At 60.6% G+C, this 26,984-nt stretch overlaps 1 protein-coding gene across 2 annotated transcripts; it reads left to right on the plus strand.

Moving 5' to 3' along the window:
* Positions 1-901: 901 nt before the first annotated feature.
* On the plus strand, positions 902-25,843 carry GATAD2B (GATA zinc finger domain containing 2B). Of its 2 annotated transcripts, XM_080635029.1 has the most exons (12): positions 902-1,023; positions 11,149-11,475; positions 15,550-15,679; positions 15,812-15,943; positions 16,042-16,173; positions 17,402-17,440; positions 17,535-17,705; positions 20,368-20,683; positions 21,394-21,596; positions 22,012-22,122; positions 23,022-23,139; positions 24,019-25,843. In XM_080635029.1, exons 2-12 carry the CDS (start codon positions 11,150-11,152, stop codon positions 24,150-24,152), a joined length of 1,812 nt encoding a protein of 603 aa, XP_080491155.1. In that variant the 5' UTR covers positions 902-1,023; position 11,149; the 3' UTR covers positions 24,153-25,843. The 2 variants fall into 2 exon arrangements, with proteins under 2 accessions (XP_080491155.1, XP_080491156.1); XM_080635030.1 differs by lacking the exon at positions 17,402-17,440.
* Positions 25,844-26,984: the final 1,141 nt, after the last annotated feature.

Genomic DNA, 26,984 nt, shown 5'->3' on the forward strand with positions numbered 1-26,984 from the left:
GGGGGTGTGTGTGTCTATAAGGGCTCTGTCTGTGTCTATAGGGGCTCTATAGGGGTATATGGGGGTGTGTGTGTGTCTATAAGGGCTCTGTCTGTGTCTATAGGGGCTCTATAGGGGTATACGGGGGTGTGTGTGTGTCTATAAGGGCTCTGTCTGTGTCTATAGGGGCTCTATAGGGGTATATGGGGGTGTGTGTGTGTCTATAAGGGCTCTGTCTGTGTCTATAGGGGCTCTATAGGGGTATATGGGGGTGTGTGTGTGTCTATAAGGGCTCTGTCTGTGTCTATAGGGGCTCTATAGGGGTATACGGGGGTGTGTGTGTGTCTATAAGGGCTCTGTCTGTGTCTATAGGGGCTCTATAGGGGTATACGCGTACCTGCAGGCTTTCCATGCATGTACACGGGGGGTGCTGGTGGCCGCCATCTTGGGCCCTGGCAGAGGCCGCGGCGGGGCCTACGGGGCGCTGTGTGCGGGGGGGGGGGGGGGGGAGGAGGACAACCCCCCCCCCCCCCCCCGCGGCCTTGTCCGGTTACCGGGGCTCGGTGCCTGCCCCCGGCCTGGGCCCGCTCCCGTTCCCGGCCCCGCTCCCGTTCCAGGCCCGGCCCCGGCCCAGGCGGTTTTTGCCCGCCGACACCGCGCGGCCGCGGTACCCGGATGTGCGGGCTCCGAGGGACCCATTAAAGGCGCCCCGCGGGGAACCCCGGCGCCTTCCCATTGGCGGAGCCCCGCGCCAATTTCGCCCACCGCCCGCCAATCAGGAGCGGGAGGCGGGAGCAGCGCGAGGCGTCCTCCGAACCGATTGGTTCTTCGCGCTGACTGACACCAAGGGCAACCAATGGGCGTCGCGCATGGGGTCGGGAGGCGGGGCGAAAGCCGCGGGGCCGCTGCCCAATCAGAGGCATTGTTTGTGGTGGTGCCGGCTGCGCTCCGCGGTGGCTGCGGCTCCGCTTCTGCTCCGCCCGGCCCCGGCCCCCCCGGCCCCGGCCCCGGCCCCGGCCCCACGGCGGCGCCCCCCGGAGCCAGGTGAGGGCCGCGCGGGGCAGGGCCCTGGGGCCGGGCCGGGCCGAGCGGGGGAGCCGGGGGGGGGCGGAGCGGAGCAGGCCCCGATGGCGGCTGTGGATGGCGGGGGTGGGGGGGGCGGTACCTGTGGGGCAGCGCTGAGGGGACGGGGGGGGCAGAGCCCCATGGTTGTGGGGCAGAGCCCCTTGGTTCAATGGGGGGCAGAGCCCCATGGTTGTGGGGCAGAGCCCCTTGGTTCAATGGGGGGCAGAGCCCCATGGTTGTGGGGCAGAGCCCCTTGGTTCAATGGGGGGCAGAGCCCCATGGTTGTGGGGCAGAGCCCCTTGGTTCAATGGGGGGCAGAGCCCCATGGTTCGATGGGGGCAGAGCCCCATGGTTGTGGGGCAGAGCCCCATGGTTGTGGGGCAGAGCCCCTTGGTTCAATGGGGGGCAGAGCCCCATGGTTCGATGGGGGCAGAGCCCCATGGTTGTGGGGCAGAGCCCCTTGGTTCAATGGGGGGCAGAGCCACATGGTTGTGGGGCAGATCCCCATGGTTCAATGGGGGGCAGAGCCCCTTGGTTGTGGGGCAGAGCCCCTTGGTTCAATGGAGGGCAGAGCCCCATGGTTGTGGGGCAGAGCCCCTTGGTTCAATGGGGGGCAGAGCCCCATGGTTCAATGGGGGGCAGAGCCCCATGGTTGTGGGGCAGAGCCCCTTGGTTCAATGGGGGGCAGAGCCCCATGGTTGTGGGGCAGATCCCCATGGTTCAATGGGGGGCAGAGCCCCTTGGTTCAATGGGGGGCAGAGCCCCATGGTTTCAGTGGGGCAGAGCCCCATGGTTTCAGTGGGGCAGAGCCCCATGGTTCAATGGGGGGCAGAGCCCCATGGTTGTGGGGCAGAGCCCCATGGTTTCAGTGGGGCAGAGCCCCCCGCTTATGGGGCCGAGCCCCATTGGACCCTGTCTCTATCGCGGTGCAGAGCCGGGGGGGGGGTTTGCAGAGCCCTGCTTGGGGGTCCCGTCCCGTCCCCCCCCCCGCCTTATTCCCTGCTTTGGGAGCGATGGGAATGGATCCATTGGGATCCCGGTTGGTTCCTGGGGGGGGGGGGGGTTCTGCCTCCTTGCCCCCCCCTTTTCCTTCTCAGTGCTTCAATGGGGGGGGAGCAGCAGGAAAACTTCAGTGGGGAACAACCGTTCCCTTTGGGATCAGCCATTCCCATTGGGAGCAACCATTCCCGTTGGGAACAACCATTCCCGTTGGGATCAGCCATTCCCATTGGGAGCAACCATTCCCATTGGGAACAACCATTCCCGTTGGGATCAGGGCGGGGGGGGTCACGGCAGCGTTTGGTCACCACCTCCCTAAGGACGGATCCCATTGGGGGGGGTATGGATCTGTCCCTGGCTCCGGATCCCCTGGATGCGATGGGGCTGGATGCTGGGATCCAACCCCCCCATACAGAGGGATTTGAATGGAATTCTCCCTGCTTTGGGGATGGGGATGGGGATGGGGGGGGGGGCAGCGTCCTTCGGGAGGTGGGGATCGCCTCGGGAATGCCGTGGGTTTAAGGCGGATTCCCCCCCCCTTCCCTTGGGATATGGGGGGGGGGGGGGGATGAACCCCAATGGCTCCGGGCCTGCTCCCGGCATTCCCATTGGGATCACGAGGCCGCGCGCGCCTGCCGGGGCGCATCCATCTTTGAGGCGCCGCTTGCGAGGCCCGGCTCCGTGGGGAGCATCCATGGGGAGAATCCATGGGGAGAATCCCGGCTCCATGGGGAGAATCCATGGGGAGCATCCCGGCTCCATGGGGAGCATCCCGGCACCCGATCCCTATGGAGCAGCCTGGATCCGGGCCCCCATGGCTCCTATGGAGGGAGCAGTGCCTGGGGGGGGGCGGATCCTTCCCGTCCCTTTTCCCTGTATCCCATTCCCGGGCTCAGTGATCCCAGGGGCGGAATTCCGGCCCATTTACGAGGCTCGCGTAGGAGCCGGGGGGGGAACCCCTGGAAAGGGCGGAATTCCCAGGGTTCCCATTGGAAAAGCCCCCCCGGATGTGTGCAAGGCTCAAAGGGGAAGCCTCATCCCTGCCCGCGGCTCCGGAGCCTGGGATCCGCCTCTGGAATGGGGGAAGGATCCATAGGGATGCGCTGGGCTCCTGCACCGGGATCCTAAAGGGCTTCCCTGCAGGCAGGGAATAGGGAGCATCCATAGGGATTGGAGGGAATAGGGAGCATCCATAGGGATTGGAGGGAATAGGGAGCATCCATAGGGATTGGCAGGGAATAGGGAGCATCCATAGGGATTGGAGGGAATAGGGAGCATCCGTAGGGATTGGAGGGAATAGGGAGCATCCGTAGGGATTGGAGGGAATAGGGAGCATCCGTAGGGATTGGCAGGGAATAGGGAGCATCCGTAGGGATTGGAGGGAATAGGGAGCATCCGTAGGGATTGGAGGGAATAGGGAGCATCCGTAGGGATTGGAGGGAATAGGGAGCATCCATAGGGATTGGAGGGAATAGGGAGCATCCGTAGGGATTGGAGGGAATAGGGAGCATCCGTAGGGATTGGCAGGGAATAGGGAGCATCCATAGGGATTGGAGGGAATAGGGAACATCCATAGGGATTGGAGGGAATAGGGAGCATCCGTAGGGATTGGAGGGAATAGGGAGCATCCGTAGGGATTGGAGGGAATAGGGAGCATCCATAGGGATTGGCAGGGAATAGGGAGCATCCATAGGGATTGGCGGGAATAGGGAGCATCCGTAGGGATTGGAGGGAATAGGGAGCATCCATAGGGATTGGCAGGGAATAGGGAGCATCCATAGGGATTGGCAGGGAATAGGGAGCATCCATAGGGATTGGAGGGAATAGGGAGCATCCGTAGGGATTGGAGGGAATAGGGAGCATCCGTAGGGATTGGAGGGAATAGGGAGCATCCGTAGGGATTGGAGGGAATAGGGAGCATCCGTAGGGATTGGAGGGAATAGGGAGCATCCGTAGGGATTGGAGGGAATAGGGAGCATCCGTAGGGATTGGCAGGGAATAGGGAGCATCCGTAGGGATTGGAGGGAATAGGGAGCATCCGTAGGGATTGGCAGGGAATAGGGAGCATCCGTAGGGATTGGCAGGGAATAGGGAGCATCCGTAGGGATTGGAGGGAATAGGGAGCATCCGTAGGGATTGGAGGGAATAGGGAGCATCCGTAGGGATTGGCAGGGAATAGGGAGCATCCGTAGGGATTGGAGGGAATAGGGAGCATCCGTAGGGATTGGAGGGAATAGGGAGCATCCGTAGGGATTGGCAGGGAATAGGGAGCATCCGTAGGGATTGGAGGGAATAGGGAGCATCCATAGGGATTGGAGGGAATAGGGAACATCCATAGGGATTGGAGGGAATAGGGAGCATCCATAGGGATTGGAGGGAATAGGGAGCATCCATAGGGATTGGGGGGAATAGGGAGCATCCATAGGGATTGGAGGGAATAGGGAACATCCGTAGGGATTGGAGGGAATAGGGAGCATCCGTAGGGATTGGAGGGAATAGGGAGCATCCGTAGGGATTGGCAGGGAATAGGGAGCATCCATAGGGATTGGAGGGAATAGGGAACATCCATAGGGATTGGAGGGAGTAGGGAGCATCCATAGGGATTGGCAGGGTATAGGGAGCATCCATAGGGATTGGAGGGAATAGGGAGCATCCATAGGGATTGGAGGGAATCGGAACCCTTCCGTCTCCAGGAGCTGCCTTTCCCCATCCCAGTCCTTCCCGCCCTGCAGTCATTCCATGGGAAGCAGCCGGGCCCATCCCGGAGCTCGGGAAGCGCCCGTCGGGATCTCATCCATGCGGATTCCGCCGGCTCCTTTCCTCCCAGCCCCTCCCGGCTTCGGGAATGGGATTCGCTCCCGTTGGGATTCGCTCCCGTTGGGATTCGCTCCCGCTGGGATTCGCTCCCGTTGGGATTCGCTCCCGTTGGGATTCGCTCCCGCTTGGGATTCGCTCCCGTTGGGATTCGCTCCCGTTGGGATTCGCCCCCGTTGGGATTCGCTCCCGCTGGGATTCGCTCCCGTTGGGATTCGCTCCCGCTGGGATTCGCTCCCGTTGGGATTCGCCCCCGTTGGGATTCGCTCCCGTTGGGATTCGCCCCCGTTGGGATTCGCTCCCGTTGGGATTCGCTCCCGCTGGGATTCGCTCCCGCTGGGATTCGCCCCCGTTGGGATTCGCTCCCGTTGGGATTCGCTCCCGTTGGGATTCGCTCCCGCTGGGATTCGCTCCCGTTGGGATTCGCTCCCGTTGGGATTCGCTTGGATTGGAGGGAGCTGGAGCTCATCCAGGGCCACCTTCCATAGGGCAGGTTGCTTCCAAGCAGGGATTCCTGCTTGTCAATGGGAATGCTGAGGCGGATGCAGGCTTCCCGAGGGTTTCCCAATGGGAAGCGCATCCCAGCCTCGAGGGTTTTCCCCTTTTCCCTTCCCTTCAAGTCCCTGATTCCCCCTTACTCCCGGAGCAGTGTGCCTGGATCCCGCCTGGCATCCGGCTGCCAAGGATGCTGCTGGGCTCCTACCCATTGATGCTCGTTCCCTCGGGATGGAGCCGCTTCCCGATGGGAATAACCTGTTGGAGTTGAGGGATGGATCCCAGCTTGCTTGGGCTGAGCTCCGGGAGCAGGTTGGGATTAACCCATGGAAGCGCCGTGCTCCTCCCTGTCCTCGCCTCGTGCGGAGGGAGGGAGATTCCCAAAGCCATGAGGACGATGGGATTTGATCCGGGAACTGCTCCGGGAGGAGAAGGCAGCTCCGCAGCGCCACGGAGCTGTGAATCCCTTGGGAATGCTGTCCCGTCCATCCCTGTCCGCTCCCCTGCACCCCCCCCCGCCCCTGCAGCGCTGCGCTCCCTTCCGAGTGCTGGAGCCCCACGGAGGCATTCCCATTGTTGGGAATGGGCTTGGAGCAGCTCCCCGGCGCTCCAGGAATCCTGGAGAAAGGCTTTGGAGAAGGCACGGCGATGGGATCGGAGGCGGGAGCGCCGCTGAAGCTCACCCAGGGGTCCTCAATCCCTTGGCAAGTGGCTTGGGAATTCCATCTTTCCCAGTGTTCCATCCCAGCGAGTGCTCCCATCCCGCTTTTCTGCTCGGCCACATGGGTTACCTGGAACGCCGGAACCCCCCCCATCCGTTGTGCCCCATGGATCCGAATCCCTGGATGAGGAGAAGATGGGCACTTCCGGAGCGGGGCGGGATTCCAGAGGCATGGATCTCCTGCAGGGAATGGATGGGCTTTGGGAAGCGGCAGCATCCAAGCCGCTGGCGTTCCCCTTCCACAGCCTCCATCCCGGGAAGAGAAGCCCCCCGAGGATGCTCCTGTTCCAATCCAATGGGATGCACTGGGATGCACCGAGCATCGCGCACGGACCTGGGAACCACATTCCAGCTTTGGAAGCGTGGGCGCTAAGGCCGAAGTGTTGGGAGACAGGCGGGAAAGCATCCCAATTCCAGGTTTTCCATGGATCAGCTTTGGGATGGGACCCAAGGATAGCGGCAGGGAAGGGAACGCTGGGGCTGGGATGCTGGTGGCCCCCGAGGAGCGTTTCCCATGGATCCCGGGCTGGAACACATGGAACCATGGAAGGGAATTCCATCGGGACCATCCATTGCCTGTTGGAGGCTGTGGGATACAGAGATCCCTTCCCCTTGGGAATTGCAACCCGGAAGGTTCCATCTCCATCGGAACCCGTCGAGAAGCTGCTTCCCGGTGGGTTTGCATTGGGATAACGTGGCCATTCCCTTTGGGAAAGCCTTGGACTGCCTCCGGAATGCATCAGAGCAGCCTGGTCCTGCTCCAGGTGCGGAGTGGGAAGGAGCCCATTGCCTTTGCTCAGGTGCAGTGGGGATACGGGATCAGGGCATTCCCAAGCCTTGGATTTGCGCCTCGTCCCCTATTCCCGGCCACGGAGCAGCGGATATTTGGGTACGGGCAGCCCCGTGTGTGAGGACCTGGGAGCGGGGGAACCTTCCCTGTATCCCGGCCCCCTCACAGGGAACAACTTCCCCAGCTCCCCCGCGCCGTCAGGTCCGAGCCATTCCCTTTCTCCTGCCCCTGCAGCCCCTCTTCCCGAGCCCATTCCCAGCTGCTCCGGAAGGAGCCTTCCCCAGCAGCGCCTTGGTACCCGGCCGGAGCCCCGCAGGCCGCCGCCGAGGGGGCCGCCTCCATCCCCTGCATCCCGCCGCGGCCTCGGGATGCGCCGGATTTGGCCACGAAGCGGTTAAAGGCCCAGCTCCATGAATGAAGACAAAGTTTGGCCGGGGGCCAGGCATGGGGGGGGGGGGGGGGGGGATGGAAAAGGGGGCTCCTTTTCCTGCATCCCAATCCATGACCCCTTCCAAAGAGCCAATCCCAGGCCCTGAGCTCCCCAACCGGCTCCGGCTGGCTCTTTTCCCCCTTTTTTTCCCTCTTTTTTTGCCTCCCCCCCCTTCCCGCGAGGCATGCCGGGAATCCGGGAGAGCATCCCCCGTTTTCTTTTGTTTCCTCCACCAGTCACGGCGCAGGATTGGCAGCCGAGTGCCCGCTCGGAGCCGGGATCGGGATCGCGGCCGGGCCCGGGAGGGGGATGGCACGCGGGGCCGCCCCTCATCCCCATCCCAAATCCCTGCCTCTTCCTGCTGCTCCTCCCCAAGGCTCCGCTCTGCCTTTGCCCCTCTTCCCTTGGCTCCCTGCTTCTCTTGGCACCTCGAGGAGGAGGCGGCGGCGAGCCCGGACCTGTGAGTATTCCCTTGGGCTCGTCCTTTCTTCGGGATGCTCCAGGCGGGATCAATCCCATGGGATTTGCCGCTCGCTGCCAACTCGACGCCGCGCCTTTAAGCTCCTCGGGTCCCTTTTGCGCTGCCCTGCGAATCCCCCCCCCCTTCCCGGCTCTCCCGGTCGGAATTCCTGCCCCCGCGCCGCAGGTACCGAAGCGAATCCAAGGAATGCCGTGGCCCCCCCCCCCCCCCCCCCCCCGTTAGCGCCGTGCCGTTAATGCCTTCGGTACCGGTGCCCGGGCCCCCCCATGTGTGTGCCTGGCTCCCGGCCAGCAGCGCGCACAAAGGCAGGGCCGCAGTCGAGGGAATCGCGGCGCATTATATAAGGAAGCCTGCGTCATTCCCGGCTGGAATGGGCAGGGGAGGAGGAGGAGGAGGAGGGTGGAGGTGAAGGCTCCGCTTCCCCCCCCCCCCCGTTCCCGGCTCCTGTATTCCCGCTGTTCCATCAGGTTGGGGGGGGGGGGGGATGTTTTCCAGCAGCAGCTTCCCGATTGCTGGCAGATTCCCTCTGGAGCGGGATATGGATCTGTGTGGGATACACGTGTATGGCTGATGGATGGGGGGGGTATTCCCGCTGAGGAGCGGCCTTCTCGGGGTTCATGGAGCAGGGAACGGTGTCCCCGGCGCGGGATCATCCCGTGAGGAACTTGGCTACGAGGGAACTTCGGAAGGGGGGGGGAAAAACCCCCTGGAAAGAGGCTTTGGAGAGGGGATACAGGGATGGGGCAAGGGGAATGGGGGAGCTGGAGCCGGGATCCGAGGGGGAAGGTCTTCATGTGAGGCTGTGGGATACAGGGCTGGGAGGAAGGGAGAAGGTTTGGATGCGCCACCCCTGGCACTGCTGGATGGGGCTTGGAGCATCCTGGTCCGGCGGGAGATGTCCCCGAAGCTGCCTTCATCCCAACGCATTCCAGGCTTGCATCCAGAGGGAAGCAGCGCTTCCTCTGCCCACCGCTGCTTCCCGCTGGCCCCAGCTCCTCCCGGAGCTGCGGATCCCGGGATGCTCCCAGCCGGCCTCGGGTCCTGCATCCCTCCATGCATCCATCCCTATGGAAGCTGGGAGGTGTCCTTGGGACCCATCCGCTGCTATCGCATCCATTGGCTCAGCTTTCCCGGCGGGATGTCAGCGCGGGGCCGGGAAGCGGGAAGAGCGGAACTGTTGCTGCTGCAGCCCCCATCCCATTGGAATCCCTCCCGGCTCCTCCGTAAAACAGCTCCTTTGTCTCCCATTTATTTCCCTTTCCCTTGGGAAGCTGGGAAAAGCTCCCCCCCCCCCCCTCCAGGTTTAAGGGCTCTCAGCTCTTTCCTCTTTGTTCCGAGCTGGATTTCGGGCCCGGAATTCCTTTAAATCCATGCTCCGGCGTTACCTGCGTGGACATTGCTCCACAGGGCTCCTCTCCCTGTCGTATTCCCAACAACTTCCAAGGAGCAGCATCGGGATGCAAGGAGCTGCCCACGGGAGGGCGGCTTTGCCTCTGCCTTGGCCTCGGTGCTGGCCCAGCTCTTGTCCGCAGGTGGGAATGGCCGGAATTCCCTGGATAGGCCCTGCTCCTGGCGGGAATGTTGCCAGGGAATGGGTGACAGCCATTTTGTGTGCCTGTGCCGAGACCTTGGCTCCTCTGGGAGAGGAGGCACCGGAGCATCGCCATCCCATGGGATGCTCGGGATGAGGAGCCCATCCATAGGCAAGCCGGGCTTCAGCCATGGGCTCAGCGCATTGGGATAGAAACGGCTTCCGTGATCCCCCCCGATCCCGTTGGGAATGATCCCGGATTGCGCGGGCGAAGGGGTCGTGAACCGTCCAGGTTCATTGCCTGGGATCCAAAGGGAATCATTCCCAATCCCCGTATCCCAGCGGGGCTCGTTCCCGCTGCCCGATGCTGGGGTGCAATGGAGCCGGTGGGATCAGCTCCCCTTGCGCTTCGGACCCCATGGATGCCTGGGAAGAGCCAGGTGGGACTCACCGGGATCACGGCCGGCTCCTGGCCTTGGGAAGAGGAGGCCTCCATCCTTTTCCAAGGCTCTGGAATGCTGCTGGAGATGGCTCCGTCCGCGTGGGGTTGTGCCCGTGCCGCCACCTCTGCAGCCCATTCCCGACGGGAGCTCCCGCGCAGCCTCCTCCTGCTCCACAGGGCTCTGCTTGTCCCAGGGAGGGAATTCCCTGGGGCAGCCGCATCCCGGGATCCTGCAGCGTTCCCAGGGCTGCCGCGTGCATCCTTCGGGAACGCCGGGGGCTGGAGGGGATGAGCCCACGGCCGAGGGATTCCCGACTCATGGAATGCCGGGATGCTCCCTTGGTGGGGGTTGGCCAAGAGCTGCCTTTCCCACCGGGCCATTCCCTGCCTGCATCCCGCCGCCGCGCTTCCTTCCTTAGGGAACGCTCTGGCCGGGCGGGTTCAGGCTCTTCCGGGCGCGTGGCCGCGATCCGTTCGCTTCGTGCTCCAGCCCGGAGCTCGTTCCCTCGGGATGCAGCCGCTTCCCCATGGGAATAACCCCGTGGGCTTGCTTCTCCCTCCCCACGGCCCAGCCTCTCCCGGGCGCATCCCTGCGATCCCGACCGCAGCCTCTCCCTATCCCGCGCCGGCTCCTTGACCCCGCGCCATTCCTTAGGGCTGGAATAGCGGCGGCGCAGGTGGCTCCTTGGGCTTGCCCGCGCTCGCCCGGCTCCATGGGCTTGCGGCCGCCGCGCACGTTCCTGTCGGGAAAGGTCCGTCCCTGCCGGAGCCGGGGCCGGGCCAATGGAGTTTTCCGGCTTTCCCATCGGGATTTGCGTGGGGTATCCCGCGGGCAGCCCTTGGGAGGTGTCTGCAGCGGCCTTGGGAACGAGGCCCTTGTCTCCGGGTTCCTGGAGCCCCTTTGGGAGCTGCTCCCGGTCTCCGTCCCCCCCGCTCTTCCCATGTTCCCAGGTGGGATTCCCTGGGCTCTTCCCGAGGGTCGCAGCCGGAGCAGGGCATGGGGCTGGGCCCCGCGGCGTTCCCGCACCCGGGACAGGAGCAGGGATGGGTGCGGATGGAGCCGTCGCGGGGGGTGCCTCCATCCCAAGGTCCTCACCAGGGCAAGGGCTTGGGGGGAGCTCGATCCACGCCTCGGCTCCCATCCAAGGGGGAAAATCCATGGAATGAAGCCTTCGAGCTTCCCATCTGCCCTTTCCGAGGGGCTGGACGGGGGCGGCCTCGGCTTGGCAGGGCCTGGTGAGCCTGAGGGATCCGGCGGCAGCTGGGTTGTGCCCCCCCATTCCCAAGGGGATTTGGGATGCTTCAAGCCTGGAGCCCTTCCTTCTCCTTCGGGTCCCGGTTGGCGTGGGCCGGGGGGGGGCCTTGCTCCGGGTCTGCCCTTGACGGTGCCTGTGCCCGCAGGATGGACAGGATGACCGAGGATGCTCTGCGCCTCAACCTGCTCAAGCGGAGCCTGGAGCCGGCCGACGAGCGCGACGATGGCCTGGCCAAGCGGCTCAAGATGGAGGGCCACGAGGCCATGGAGCGCCTCAAGATGCTGGCGCTGCTCAAGAGGAAAGACCTGGCCGGGCTCGAGGTCCCCCACGAGGTGCCCGTGAAGGCGGAGGCCGGGAAGGGCTACGAGGAGAAGCTCAACGGGAGCCTGCGGCCCCACGGCGAGGGCAGGCCCGCGGGGAGGCCGGGCAAGGAGAACATCGAGGAGCCCGTGGACATGAGCGCCAGGAGGAGGTGGGTGCCCCCCGCACGAGCTGCTCATCCCGGGGGGCTCCGAGGGCATCAAATGGCCCTGGGGGGGGGGAGGAGGAGCAGGGCCCGCTCCGCGCGGCCGTCGGGTTTGCTGCCTCTTCCGCACGGATTTGGTTGCTCCTCCATCCCGGCCTGGAGCGGGGCAGGATGCAGCCGGAGGGCCCGGGAGGATGGAGCTTGGAGCAGCCGGGGCCAAGCTGGGGCTGGGGGAGCTTTGAGGTCCCTTCAGGCCACCCTGAAGGAGCTGCTGGACGTTCCCGCGCAGGGTGTGGATGCTGCTGTTCCAGGCGGGATGGGGGCTTGGAAGGTGAAGGATCTCAATGAATACGAGGCCCATTGATGCCTTCTCTGTGACCCTTCGGCTTATGGAGCATCCTTCCTCTGGGGCGAGGTGGAGCTGTTGCTCTCGAGGGTGTAAGTGGCCTCCTGGGCTACGGGGGTGCACGCAGCACCCTGTGGGTTCACCTCTGCCCTGCTCCCAGGCCCTCATCGGGGCGTTGCTCCCCTGGAAAGCACAATTCTCCCCCAGAACCCAAGGGGTGCCCCAGTGTGGGTGGCACTCGGCCACTTGGCAAAGGGGGTTAAGGCTCTGAGGTGCTAAATGTGGCAGCGGGGGCTCTGGGTGTAAGATGCTGCACATCCAGTTGGGTACCGGCACATCCAGTTGGATATTGGCACATCCAGTTGGGTACCGGCACATCCAGTTGGATATTGGCACATCCAGTTGGGTACCGGCACATCCAGTTGGATATTGGCACATCCAGTTGGATATTGGCACATCCAGTTGGGTGCCGGCACATCCAGTTGGATACCGGCACATCCAGTTGGATATTGGCACATCCAGTTGGGTACCGGCACATCCAGTTGGATATCGGCACATGCAGTTGGATATTGGCACATCCAGTTGGATACCGGCACATCCAGTTGGATATTGGCACATCCAGTTGGGTACCGGCACATCCAGTTGGATATTGGCACATCCAGTTGGGTACCGGCACATCCAGTTGGATATCGGCATATCCAGTTGGGTACCGGCACATCCAGTTGGATATTGGCACATCCAGTTGGATACCGGCACATCCAGTTGGATATTGGCACATCCAGTTGGATACCGGCACATCCAGTTGGATACCGGCACATCCAGTTGGGGACCAGCACATCCAGTTGGATATTGGCACATCCAGTTGGATATCGGCACATCCAGTTGGATATTGGCACATCCAGTTGGGTACCGGCACATCCAGTTGGATACCGGCACATCCAGTTGGATATTGGCTCATCCAGTTGGATATCGGCACATCCAGTTGGATATCGGCACATCCAGTTGGATATTGGCACATCCAGTTGGATACCGGCACATCCAGTTGGATACCGGCACATCCAGTTGGATATCGGCACATCCAGTTGTATATTGGCACATCCAGTTGGATACCGGCACATCCAGTTGGATATTGGCACATCCAGTTGGATACCGGCACATCCAGTTGGATATTGGCACATCCAGTTGGATATTGGCACATCCAGTTGGATATTGGCACATCCAGTTGGATACCGGCACATCCAGTTGGATATTGGCTCATCCAGTTGGATATTGGCACATCCAGTTGGATACCGGCACATCCAGTTGGGTACCGGCACATCCAGTTGGGTACCGGCACATCCAGTTGGATACCGGCACATCCAGTTGGATATTGGCACATCCAGTTGGATATTGGCTCATCCAGTTGGATATTGGCACATCCAGTTGGATATTGGCACATCCAGTTGGATATTGGCTCATCCAGTTGGATATTGGCACATCCAGTTGGATACCGGCACATCCAGTTGGGTACCGGCACATCCAGTTGGATACCGGCACATCCAGTTGGATACCGGCACATCCAGTTGGATATTGGCACATCCAGTTGGATATTGGCTCATCCAGTTGGATATTGGCACATCCAGTTGGATATTGGCTCATCCAGTTGGATATTGGCACATCCAGTTGGATATTGGCACATCCAGTTGGATATTGGCACATCCAGTTGGATACTGGCACATCCAGTTGGATATTGGTACATCCAGTTGGATACTGGCTCATCCAGTTGGATATTGGCACATCCAGTTGGATATTGGCACATCCAATTGGATATTGGCACATCCAATTGGATACCGGCACATCCAGTTGGGTACCGGCACATCCAGTTGGATATTGGCACATCCAGTTGGATACTGGCACATCCAGTTGGATATTGGCTCATCCAGTTGGATATTGGCACATCCAGTTGGATACCGGCACATCCAGTTGGATATTGGCACATCCAGTTGGATATTGGCACATCCAGTTGGATATTGGCTCATCCAGTTGGATATTGGCACATCCAGTTGGGTACCGGCACATCCAGTTGGGTACTGGCACATCCAGTTGGATATTGGCACATCCAGTTGGATACTGGCACATCCAGTTGGATATTGGCTCATCCAGTTGGATATTGGCACATCCAGTTGGATACCGGCACATCCAATTGGATATTGGCACATCCACTTGGGTACCGGCACATCCAGTTGGATATTGGCACATCCAGTTGGTTACTGGCACATCCAATTGGATATTGGCTCATCTAGTTGGATATTGGCACATCCAGTTGGATACCGGCACATCCAATTGGATATTGGCACATCCAGTTGGGTACCGGCACATCCAATTGGATATTGGCACATCCAGTTGGGTACCGGCACATGCAGTTGGATATTGGCACATCCAGTTGGGTACCGGCACATGCAGTTGGATATTGGCACATCCAGTTGGATACTGGCACATCCAGTTGGGTACCGGCACATCCAGTTGGATATTGGCACATCCAGTTGGATACTGGCACATCCAGTTGGGTACCGGCACATCCAGTTGGATATTGGCACATCCAGTTGGATACTGGCACATCCAGTTGGGTACCGGCACATCCAGTTGGATATTGGCACATCCAGTTGGATACTGGCCCATCCAGTTGGATATTGGCACATCCAGTTGGATACTGGCACATCCAGTTGGATATTGGCACATCCATGCCAATGTGATCCTTTACAACTCCCGGTATCCCTGAGCTGTATCCAAGGATGCTGGAGGAGGAAGGAGCCCCCCTGTGCTCAAAGCTCGGTTGCCTTCAGTGCCTCGATCCCAAGCGTTTGGGATGCTGCTCCTCAGTGGAAGCGCATCCCGAGGCCTGGGTTTGGTTCCTGCAGGATCCATGCGGGCAGGACGTGTTCATCCCATCCAGCAGCAGCTCTTCCCCTTGGGAAGCTGAATTGACCCTACTGGGATGCGGGATGGGTTGTCTGTGCTCCAGAGCGGGATGAGCAGCTTGGGATCCTGCTGGAATATGGGATATCTGGGGATCACGGTCCGGGTTCAGATGGTTCCTGTTGGTTTGGATGGCTTGGAGCCACGCTGCTGGGTGGGGGGGGGACGGTTTTCCAGCTGGGAACTCCGTATGGATGCGGTTTGCGATGGATGTGCGCTGGAATTCCATACAACTGCCTGTAACGCTTGGGAGATGAAGCCAAGGCGCTGGGAGCCACATTCCCGCTCTGAGCATCCCATTGCCCTCGGAGCAGGCAAGCCTGGAAGCTTGGATTCAGCTCCGGGCTTCCTCTCGGAAGCGAAAAGCTTGGGATCAGATCATCCATGCCCCTCCTGCCGCAGCCTCAGAGCAGAGACCTTCCAGTGGTGCTGAGCCCCTCTGCCTCCGTGCTTCCTGCTGGATTAGTGCGCAATTCCCAAGGTTTTCCAAGCACCATTTGGGATAGCAGAGGGCCTTCATTGGAGTCTCCTTGCTCGGAACGCTGGCACGTGGGGTTTGCTTCCCACCCCCTGCCCTTAGCCCAGGGCAGGAAGCCCCATTCCAGCGTGGCTTTTCCCTTCTCCCAGCCCGGCCCTGGTTGTCTCTATGGGCACGGGGCGCGGTGCCCAGCTCCAGCTCGCATCCACGCTCATGGGGGGGTTCTTCCCTCCCGGATGCGCTCCTCCTGGCTCCCTGTTCCCCCCTGCATCCTTTCCTCTCCCCCGCTTTGTGCCCGCAGTGAGCAGGACAGGGGCCGGTTGACCCCGTCCCCGGACATCATCGTCCTCTCCGACAACGAAGCCTCCAGTCCCCGCTCCAGCTCCCGCATGGAAGAGCGCCTCAAGGCAGCCAACCTGGAGATGTTCAAGGTAAGCAAGAGCCGGCTCTTCCCGGCGGCTGCTCCGGCGCGGAGCCATCCCTGCTGCTCCATGCAGGGGAGCGGCCCCGCGCCCTTGCCAGCCCCGGCCTTGGCGCTGGGGCTCATGGGGGGGTCTCGGCAGGGGAAGAGCACAGAGGAGCGGCAGCAGCTCATCAAGCAGCTCCGGGACGAGCTGCGGCTCGAGGAGGCGCGCCTGGTGCTGCTGAAGAAGCTGAGGCAGAGCCAGCTGCAGAAGGAGAACGTGGTGCAGAAGGTGAAGCATCCCCAGCACCCCTGGGAGCGCCTTGCTCCGTGCGGGGCCGCGCCTGCACCTCCGCCGCTGACGCCGCTTCTCCTTCGCTCCCTGCGCAGGCTCCCGTGGTGCAGAACGCGGCCGCCATCGTCCAGCCTTCTCCTGCTCACGTGGGGCAGCAGGGACTGTCCAAGCTCCCCTCCAGGCCCGGAGCTCAGGGGGTGGAGGCGCAGAACTTAAGGACGTTACAGGTGAGGATTCCCAACGTCCCTTCCCTAGGGAGGAGCCTGCTCCGAGGGCTCCTGAGCCCCGGTTGGGATGGGAGGTTCCCTCTCATCGAAGAGGAATCACGGCGTCCGTCATTCCCCTTTTCCTGCCCCTCCATCCCTTCTCCAAGGCCCTTTGCCAGGCTTCCTGCAGCCCCTTCCGGCACTGCCCTAAGGGCTTCCCTTAAGGAGCCTCCTCTGCTCCCGGCCGAGCCATCCCCGTGGAGCAGCTCCTGGATGCGGCCGGGGATGGCTGGGGGCCGGCCCAGCGGCTGCCCCGCTTTGTGTCATGTGGAAGGAGCGGGCTTCGGATGGGTCCCGTTTGGGAATGCCGCTTCCGGGGCCTCTCAATGGGAGTCTGGGATACTCCGAGTGCTCCATGAGCTCCGGGCACGGGCTTTATCCCTCCCGTGGGTTCATTGGAATGGGGATGCGGGGCTGAGGATGGAGGTGATGCTCCAGGTCCCTGGAGCTCAGCCCGGCTGCCCCTTCCCTCCCGGCATTCCCCATTCCCATTGTTTGGGGCATGGGTTTGCTTCGCTATGGCGACGAGCCAGGATGAGGCCCATTGTTGGGATGGGGCTGTTGAGGAAAGCCTTTGGGAGCCTTTCCTTTGGGATACAGCAGCCCGGGAAGCAGCTGAAGGGCGCGGGGAGGAAGAGGCTGCCAGGCAGGAGGTGCTTCCATGAAGGGATGGAGCTGTTGGACCTCTCTGTTCCCACTGGAGCCGTTCGGAGAAGCCTCTGCTCCGGGGCTTCCCGATCCCGGGGTGATGGTTGGGACTGCCTGGGATCGAGCTATGGAACAGGCCCCTGCATTCCGGCTCCATCCTCTGGTAGCAGCCCTCTTAGAGCCATTCCATGCGGAGCTCCAGCACCGGTGTGAAGCCCGGTTGGAACAGCTCTGTGCTCCTCAATCCCATTGTTTCCCGTGTGTTTCTCCCTATGGATTAACCCAAGATCACGGAAGCATGGAATTGGATTGAAGGGAGCTTAAAGCTCATCCAGCTCCAACCCCCTTCCTGTAGTCCAGGTTGCTCCAAGCCCCATCCAACCTGGGCACTGCCAGGGATAAGGCAGGGATGCGGCTCTTGGACACAACTTCCAGCCCATCCCATCCCAGATCCCGGAAGTCCCTGGCTCACGGGAAGCAGTTGTTCCATGAGATTCCCACCCTTTCCCTTGCCTCGGGCCCAATTCCAGCCTCTCTCCAGAAACCAGGGATACGTGAACACGAGGCCTTGTCCCTGCGGGTAATCAAGGAGAGCGGAGCTCCTGGAGCAGCATTCCCGGGAATGCCGCGGGGCCCTGAGGCCTTGCCTCTGAGCCCTTCCCCTCTCGGCGCAGGGTCACAGCGTCATCCGCTCGGCCAGCACCCCCGCCCTGCCCCACATGCTCATGTCCCAGCGCGTGATCGCTCCCAGCCCTGCGCAGCTCCAGGGCCAGAGGGTGCCTCCCAAAGCCGGCCTCATCCGCACCACGACTCCGAGCATGAATCCAGCCATCAACTACCAGCCGGTGGGTCCCGGGCACGCCTTCGGAATGGGATCCAGCGGGAAGGGCAATGTCCCGAAGGGGAGCCGTGCTCGGCGGGGAGGTCGCAGGTGGACGCATTCCAAATGGGGACATGGATGGGCTTGAACTGATAGGGAATCCTGGAATGGGTTGGGAAGGATGGGCTTGGCCTGATGGGGAATCCTGGAATGGGTTGGGAAGGATGGGCTTGGCCTGATGGGGAATCCTGGAATGGGTTGGGAAGGATGGGCTTGAACTGATAGGGAATCCTGGAATGGGTTGGGAAGGATGGGCTTGACCTGATGGGGAATCATGGAATGGGTTGGGAAGGATGGGCTTGAACTGATAGGGAATCCTGGAATGGGTTGGGTTGGGAAGGATGGGCTTGACCTGGAAGGGAATCCTGGAATGGGTTGGGAAGGATGGGCTTGGCCTGGTAGGGAATCATGGAATGGGTTGGGAAGGATGGGCTTGACCTGATGGGGAATCCTGGAATGGGTTGGGAAGGATGGGCTTGGCCTGGTAGGGAATCCTGGAATGGGTTGGGAAGGATGGGCTTGGCCTGATAGGGAATCCTGGAATGGATTGGGAAGGATGGGCTTGGCCTGGTAGGGAATCATGGAATGGGTTGGGAAGGATGGGCTTGACCTGATAGGGAATCATGGAATGGATTGGGAAGGATGGGCTTGGCCTGATAGGGAATCCTGGAATGGGTTGGGAAGGATGGGCTTGAAATGATAGGGAATCCTGGAATGGGTTGGGAAGGATGGGCTTGAACTGATAGGGAATCCTGGAATGGGTTGGGAAGGATGGGCTTGACCTGATGGGGAATCCTGGAATGGGTTGGGTTGGGAAGGATGGGCTTGACCTGATAGGGAATCCTGGAATGGGTTGGGTTGGGAAGGATGGGCTTGACCTGATAGGGAATCATGGAATGGGTTGGGAAGGATGGGCTTGAACTGATAGGGAATCATGGAATGGGTTGGGAAGGATGGGCTTGAACTGATAGGGAATCCTGGAATGGGTTGGGAAGGATGGGCTTGACCTGATGGGGAATCCTGGAATGGGTTGGGAAGGATGGGCTTGAACTGATAGGGAATCCTGGAATGGGTTGGGAAGGATGGGCTTGGCCTGGTAGGGAATCATGGAATGGGTTGGGAAGGATGGGCTTGAAATGATGGGGAATCCTGGAATGGGTTGGGAAGGATGGGCTTGACCTGATGGGGAATCCTGGAATGGGTTGGGAAGGATGGGCTTGGCCTGGTAGGGAATCATGGAATGGGTTGGGAAGGATGGGCTTGACCTGATAGGGAATCATGGAATGGATTGGGAAGGATGGGCTTGGCCTGATAGGGAATCATGGAATGGGTTGGGAAGGATGGGCTTGAAATGATGGGGAATCCTGGAATGGGTTGGGAAGGATGGGCTTGGCCTGATAGGGAATCCTGGAATGGATTGGGAAGGATGGGCTTGACCTGATAGGGAATCCTGGAATGGGTTGGGAAGGATGGGCTTGGCCTGATAGGGAATCCTGGAATGGGTTGGGAAGGATGGGCTTGAAATGATGGGGAATCCTGGAATGGGTTGGGAAGGATGGGTTTGAAATGATAGGGAATCCTGGAATGGGTTGGGTTGGGAAGGATGGGCTTGACCTGGAAGGGAATCCTGGAATGGGTTGGGAAGGATGGGCTTGACCTGATAGGGAATCATGGAATGGGTTGGGAAGGATGGGTTTGAAATGATGGGGAATCCTGGAATGGGTTGGGTTGGGAAGGATGGGCTTGACCTGGTAGGGAATCCTGGAATGGGTTGGGAAGGATGGGCTTGACCTGATAGGGAATCCTGGAATGGGTTGGGAAGGATGGGCTTGACCTGATAGGGAATCCTGGAATGGGTTGGGAAGGATGGGCTTGACCTGATGGGGAATCCTGGAATGGGTTGGGAAGGATGGGCTTGACCTGATAGGGAATCCTGGAATGGGTTGGGAAGGATGGGCTTGAACTGATAGGGAATCCTGGAATGGGTTGGGAAGGATGGGCTTGACCTGATAGGGAATCCTGGAATGGGTTGGGAAGGATGGGCTTGACCTGATGGGGAATCCTGGAATGGGTTGGGAAGGATGGGCTTGACCTGATAGGGAATCCTGGAATGGGTTGGGAAGGATGGGCTTGACCTGATGGGGAATCCTGGAATGGGTTGGGAAGGATGGGCTTGAACTGATGGGGAATCCTGGAATGGGTTGGGTTGGGAAGGAGCCTCAAGCTCATCCTAACCCCTTCTCCCAAGCCCCTCTCAGGTGATTGTGGGCCCTGGGAGATGCTCTAAGGATTAGTCGGGGACTGAGATTTCCTCCAATCTCAGCGTTCCAATGGAGACAGGCGGGGTTCTCCTCCCTGCGTTATTCCCAATCCACCCAAACGTGACCCTCCCCCCTCTGCGCCTCCCGGGAGCCGCCGGGAATGGGAGAGGAGGGAATTGGCCCCTTGGGAATGCCGGGCTGGGAGGGGACGACCTCGATGAGAGCGGTGCCCCCGCTCCCTGCAGCAGCCCTGCCCCGGCCATGGGCTTCCAGAGCACGGCAGCTCCTTGGCCCCGCGCTGGGAGCACGGGGATGGTTCCAGGGCTCCCCGTCTCCATCCTGACCTCGCTCTCCTCTTCTCCGCAGCAATCCAGCTCCTCCGTTCCCTGCCAGCGGACGTCGTCCTCGGCCATCTACATGAACCTCGCCTCCCACATCCAGCCCGGCTCCGTCACCAGGGTCTCCTCTCCCCTCCCCAGCCCCAGCGCCTTGACCGACGCCGCCAATTCCCAAGCCGCTGCCAAGCTCGCCCTCCGGAAGCAGCTGGAAAAGACCCTGCTGGAGATCCCCCCCCCCAAACCCCCCGCTCCCCTCCTGCATTTCCTGCCCAGCGCAGCCAACAGCGAGTTCATCTACATGGTGGGGCTGGAGGAGGTGGTGCAGAGCGTCATTGACAGCCAAGGTGAGCGCCCGCGCCGCATCCCGGGCTCCCCAGCCCGGGGCTTGAGATGGGAAAAGCCCCATCCGGGTGCTTTGGGAGAGCTGGATCCTGCTTTTCCCCGGCCCTGGGCTCTGCTCCTCCTTGCTTGGCAGTGGAAGGGGGGCAGAGCCGGGCCCCCCCTGCTCCCTGCAGGCGGTAGGAGCCGATCCGGCGGCCTCGGTGTGCCAAGGTCCTGGAATAGCTCTGGAATTGCTCTGGAGCAGTGGAGTCTGTGCCCTGGGGCTTGGCCATGGAGCTCGCAAGCCCTTTCCTAGAGGATGAGGAGCTGAGGTGTAAAAGCTGCCGCTGCTCCTGCTGCCATCCCGATGGGATTGTGCTTATGGCTCCGGTCCCTTTGGGATGTCCCCTGGGGGGTGGATGGGGTTGAGCCTGTGCTCTTCCAGCGCATCCCCAGCCCTATGGGACCGCGGCCATCCCCGTTCCGGCTTTTCCTAAGCCCAGCACCATCAGGTTGAGGACAAACCTCGTGCTGTTTCCCCCGTGGGCTGCCGGGATCGCGCTCCGAGCGGGATGGAGGCAACGCTATCCCGGGAATTCCCTTGGTGGGCTGGATCCTTCCCATCCCCTCTGCCAGCGGACGGGACGGAGGCGGCGGCGCGAGCGCTTCGGGGCTTGGTGCTCCTCCCGGTTCCCCCCCCTCCGTTTCCATCCGGTTCTGTGGCATTCCCTAGGGAAAAGCTGCGCCTCGCTGCTGCGCGTGGAGCCCTTCGTGTGCGCCCAGTGCCGCACGGACTTCACCCCGCACTGGAAGCAGGAGAAGAACGGGAAGATCCTGTGCGAGCAGTGCATGACTTCCAACCAGAAGAAGGCCCTGAAGGCCGAGCACACCAACCGGCTCAAGAACGCCTTCGTCAAGGCCCTGCAGCAGGAGCAGGCGAGTGCCTGGATCCCCCCCTTCCCCTTTTCCCCTTGGAATGACACCGTTTGGGAGCTCGGCATTCCCAAGCTTTGGAGCCGTTCCGTGGTTCCGTTTCCCCCCAGGCTGTGCAGCCTCCTTCCCTCCCCGCTTTCCCATTGGCTTTCCTGGGATGGGTGGGAAGTGGCTCAGGCGCTCCTGTGGCAAGAGGGAATTCTCCACGTGCCCGGGATAAATCAGTGCTGGGGACTCCTTGCGAGGCCCCTGGGGGGGGTGACCCGGACCCCCCACGTGTAAAGGGAAGCCCCTCGATGCGCAGCGGGATGCGGGCGCTGCCGCTCGCGCTGTCCCTTGGGAAGGAGGAGCCTGGGGGAGCTGTGGGTGGGCAGGGGAGGCCTCGGGTGCTGAGGGTGCCTCTGGCCCCGGGGCGCAGGAGATCGAGCAGAGGCTGCAGCAGCAGGCGGCCCTGTCCCCCACCGCCGCGCCCGCCGTCTCCAGCGTCAGCAAGCAGGAGAACATCATGAGGCACCACACGCTCCGGCAGGTCGGTGGGGTGGGGTGGGATGCATTGGATGGAATAGGATGGGATGGGATGGGTTGGATGGGATGGATGGGGTGGGATGGGATGGAGGGAATAGGGTGGGATGGGATGGATGAGATAGGATGGATTGGATGGAATAGGATGGGATGGGATGGGATGGATGGGATGGGATGGGATGGAATGGGATGGGATGGATTGGATGGAATAGGATGGGATGGATGGGATGGGATGGAATGGGATGGGATGGATTGAATGGAATAGGATGGGATGGGATGGATTGGATGGGATAGGATGGGATGGGATGGATGGGATGGGATAGGATGGGATGGATGGGATGCAATGGAATGGGATGGGATGGATTGAATGGAATAGGATGGGATGGGATGGATGGGATGGGATAGGATGGGATGGGATGGATGGGATGGGATAGGATGGGATGGGATGGGATAGGATGGGATGGATGGGATGGAATGGAATGGGATGGGATGGATTGAATGGAATAGGATGGGATGGGATGGATTGGATGGAATAGGATGGGATGGGATGGATGGGATGGGGTTTCCCAACCTCCATGCCCTGAGCTCCTGAGGAGGAGAGAGGTGTGAGCATCCTGCTGCTCTCACAGCATCCCTGCGATCTGGGCTCTCTTCTTCCTGGGATTGCTCTTACCCAAGGCCCCTGCATCCCGATTGCTTGTGGCTGCTGTTGGGCACCTCTCCTGGCCCTTTTCCTGCTGATCCCATGCTATCCAACATGGGAATCACAGCTATGAGTGCCATCCACGAGCCCCTCTTCCCATGTACCCCTGCTGATCCTTCACTCTCTGGCTGAAGCTCCATCCGTGACTGCTTCCAAAGCGATCCCGGCTCCTTCCCTACATCCGTGTCCTCCTCTCCGCACAGGCTCCGCAGCCCCAGAGCTCTTTGCAGCGTGGAATTCCCACCTCTGCCCGCTCCATGCTCTCCAACTTTGCGCAGGCTCCGCAGCTCTCCGTGGCGGGCGGTCTCCTGGGCATGCCAGGTAAGATCCCGCATCCCGGCTTCCCAGCCGGAAGGGGTGGGCCCGGCTTGATTCCTAGGGAGAGGAGTTTGTCGGCACCATGGGATCGTGGTATTCCCGTTATCCCCCATAGTGAAACCTATGGATTCCACAGGGTGCCTTTAGGTTCAATTCCCGCTTCCCAGCTAAAAGCTGGGATGGATGGGACGGGATGGATGGGATGGATGGGATGGGATGGGGTGGATGGGATGGATGGGATGGGATGGGATGGATGGGATGGATGGGATGGGATGGATGGGATGGGGATGGGATGGATGGGATGGGATGGGATGGGGATGGATGGGATGGGGATGGGATGGGGATGGATGGGATGGGATGGATGGGATGGGGTGGATGGGATGGGATGGGATGGGATGGGATGGATGGGATGGGGATGGGATGGGGATGGATGGGATGGGGATGGGATGGATGGGATGGGGATGGGATGGGGATGGATGGGATGGGGATGGGATGGATGGGATGGGATGGGATGGGATGGATGGGATGGGGTGGATGGGATGGGATGGGATGGGATGGGATGGATGGGATGGGGATGGGATGGATGGGATGGGATGGGATGGGTTGGATGGGATGGGGATGGGATGGATGGGATGGGGTGGATGGGGATGGGATGGATGGGATGGGATGGGATGGATGGGATGGGATGGATGGGATGGAGTGGATGGGATGGGGATGGGGTTTCCCGACCTCCATGCCCTAAAAGCTGGGAGCCTCCTGGCTCAGTCACCCAGAGTGGGGGTTGCTTTTCCTTGGATGCTGCATCCAGTTCCGACGTGCTCAGCGTTAGGACATGGAAGCTGATGGAGCAGCTCCCTTCAGGCACGCTTGGTCCCCTTGCAGGTGTGAACATCGCGTACCTGAACGCCGGCATCGGAGGCCACAAAGCATCCAGCCTGGCGGACCGGCAGCGGGAATACCTCTTGGATATGATCCCGCCGCGCTCTATATCCCAGTCCATCAGCGGACAGAAATAACCCCTGCTGAGCAGAGCAGCCCCCTCGACCCCGCTCCCGTCGCATGCAGTGCCTGTGCTGGTGCCTACCGTCCCCAGGGGAAAGCAAAGCCAGAAACCCACAGCAAGAGAGAAACCCAGCCCAGCCCATTCCACTTTTCCAACCCTCCGGCATCCTTGTCCTTGCTCCAGCCCTTTTCCACTTGGGAAGTGAGAGGCCGCTTCCTTTGCCCGAGGTCTGCTTGAGGTCAGCACTCGCCGTGTGTTACAGCTTGGTTGATGCTATTTTTTGTAATGACAGAGCCTAGAGTTTTGAATTGTTTCGTGGGGTTCTTTTTGGGGGTTGATTTTCCTGATTTTTTGTTTTTGTGTGTTTTTCCCGGATTTTTTTGCCTTTTTGGGATCCGTTTCCCCCCCTTTTCCTTCCTTTTTTTGCTCCGGTTCTCTTTTTTGCCACAGACTTTGGCCCAGGGGAGCGGTGAAGCCCCTTCTCTTTTACTGGGCACGCGCAGCAGCCTGGTGCTGACTCATGGGGGGGGTCCAGGGGCCACCAGCACCCATGGGTGGATGCTGCACCCTTGCCTTGGCGAGAAGAAAGGCAGGAGACGCCCAGCCCAGCCCTTCCCATGGAGGAAGGGAGCCCGCTGGGGTCCATGGATGGTGCTGGTGACCCCAGTTGGCCAAGCCAAGGAGCCCGCTTTGGGGTGTGGAGGGTGCTGATGCCACCCGAGAGCAGACTTGGGCACGGTGAGTCCCCGGCCTTGGCCCTTCCGCGCTCTTGCATGCTCCGGAGCTGCTGTCCGGACGATGGGAATGGCACCAGGGCGATGGGAATGGTACCCGAGTGATGCAGATGGCACCCAGCTGATGGGAATGGTACCCAAGTGATGGGAGTGGTACCCAAGTGATGCACATGGTACCCAAGTGATGCACATGGTACCCAAGTGATGCGAGTGGTACCCAAGTGATGGGAGTGGTACCCAAGCGATGCGCATGGTACCCAAGTGATGCGCATGGTACCCAGCTGATGGGAATGGTACCCAAGTGATGCAGATGGCACCCAGCTGATGGGAATGGTACCCAAGTGATGCACATGGTACCCATGTGATGGGAATGGCATTGGGGCGATGGGGATGGCACCCGGATGATGGGAATGGCACCCGGGCTCCGGTTAACGAACCCAAAGCAAGAAAAGTCGTCTGAGAAACGCTCTATTTGCACTTAACCTTCACACTAATGGGCCCTTCCCTCCCCTTCCTCCTCCTCTTCCTCCTCTTATCCCTCTTCCTCCTCCTCCTCCTCGTCCTCGCAGACACAGCCCTTGCCAGTGGAATTCGCTGCCGGAGCGACCCCGGCCCCGCATCCCATCCCCATCCCATCCCCAAGTTCCCGCCCGAGGGTTTTTGCTCCTCCTGGCGAGTTTCCTGCCTTGTTTTTAAGGAATTCTAAGGAATTCCCGCCCCTTTTTTGAGCCCGGATTCTTTATAATCTGTTGTTATTCCCGACAGGAGAATCTCGTGCAATCTCAGCTCGCCCCTTTGCTTGATGGCCAAGGGGGGGGGGGGACGGGACCCCCAAAACCAGCCCCCCCCAAAGCCTGGGGACCAGGCACCTTCCTTCCCCCCTTTCTGGGTGGGGGGTCCCCCACCCCACCAGCAGCCCCTCAATCCAATGAGCACTTAACCCCTTGAGGGGTCTGAGCATCCCAAATTCCCCCCCCCCCCCCCTTTGGGCCATTCCAGAGGCAAAATTAGTTGGAATTCCTGTTGGAAGTTTAGTGGCGTATATATAAAGACATAGATATATATGGATTCTTTTTGGGGGGGATTTAGGGAATTTTGGGGGATTTTGGGAAGGATTTGGGGGGGGGTTAACCTTAAACCTCCCCTCCTCCACCCGCCAGTCCCGGGATGCTCCAAACCTCCCTTTATGGCCCCGCTTCCTTGGGAGCACTTTGGAAATGGGTGGGGGTTTCTTGGCTAAAAGTGAAAGTTTTGGGGTTATTTTGGGGTATTTTGGGTTATTTGGGGGTTATTTGGGGGGGGGGGGGGGTTTGATGCTTTCCTTCCCCCCTTCCCGACCCCTTCCCCATCCCTCGCTCAAGTGCCATTACCTGTTCCCCAGAGGTACGAGGTGACCTGGGCACGGGGGGGGGGGGGGGTTGACTTTAACGCTGAAATGCAAGAATTAAAGCAAAAAAAAACCCTAAAAAAAGGCAAAAATGGTCAAAAAAGCGACAAAAAACCCAAGTGCAATATTTAACATGGAGTCTTTTGGGGGGGAGGGATGGATAAAAGGGGGGGCCCTGATGCTGATGGAGAAGATCCCCACTTCATGGTGCTATAGGTGAAACCCACCCCTAAGCATGGGGGGAACCTTTTTGTGCTCCCCCCCCCTTGGACCCCTTTATCTTTCAATGGGCCCTGGGGTCTGCAGGCAGTTCCCCCCCCCCAACCCCAGCCCTAAACCCCCCCATTGGGGTGCATTGGGGGGGGGGGGGAAGCATTGGCCTGCACAGATTTATTCCTTCTTATTATTATTATTAATTATTATTTCTCAGCTTGTGCCCCCCCTAAAACCCTCCCCCTTTAAGGGATGTTATAGGGTTGACACCCCCCCCTTTTTATCCCCCCCTCCCCCCGTTATTCCCAGCTCCAGGAATTCTTTCCCGCTTTTTGTTGGCCGTAGGGGCTAGAGCCGCTTGTGAAAACGCTTTTCTTGGGATTGAGGTTTGGGATTGAGGTGTGGGATAAAGGGAAAGGGGGGGGGGGGGTTGGGAAAAGATGGGGGGGTCCCATTTAACCCATTCCTCCTCTTAACTTCCCCCCCCCCCCGCCCTTCATTGAGCTTCTGC

Source organism: Psittacula echo (genome assembly GCF_963264785.1).
Source record: "Psittacula echo genome assembly, chromosome: 26".
NCBI lineage: Eukaryota > Metazoa > Chordata > Aves > Psittaciformes > Psittacidae > Psittacula > Psittacula echo.

Coding starts and splice junctions, on each gene's coding strand:
- GATAD2B (XM_080635029.1), top strand. CDS start 11,150: ATGGACAGGATGACCGAGGATGCTCTGCGCCTCAACCTGCTCAAGCGG. Junction 20,684..21,393: donor GAGCGTCATTGACAGCCAAG/GTGAGCGCCCGC, acceptor GGCATTCCCTAG/GGAAAAGCTGCGCCTCGCTG. Junction 22,123..23,021: donor GGCACCACACGCTCCGGCAG/GTCGGTGGGGTG, acceptor CTCTCCGCACAG/GCTCCGCAGCCCCAGAGCTC.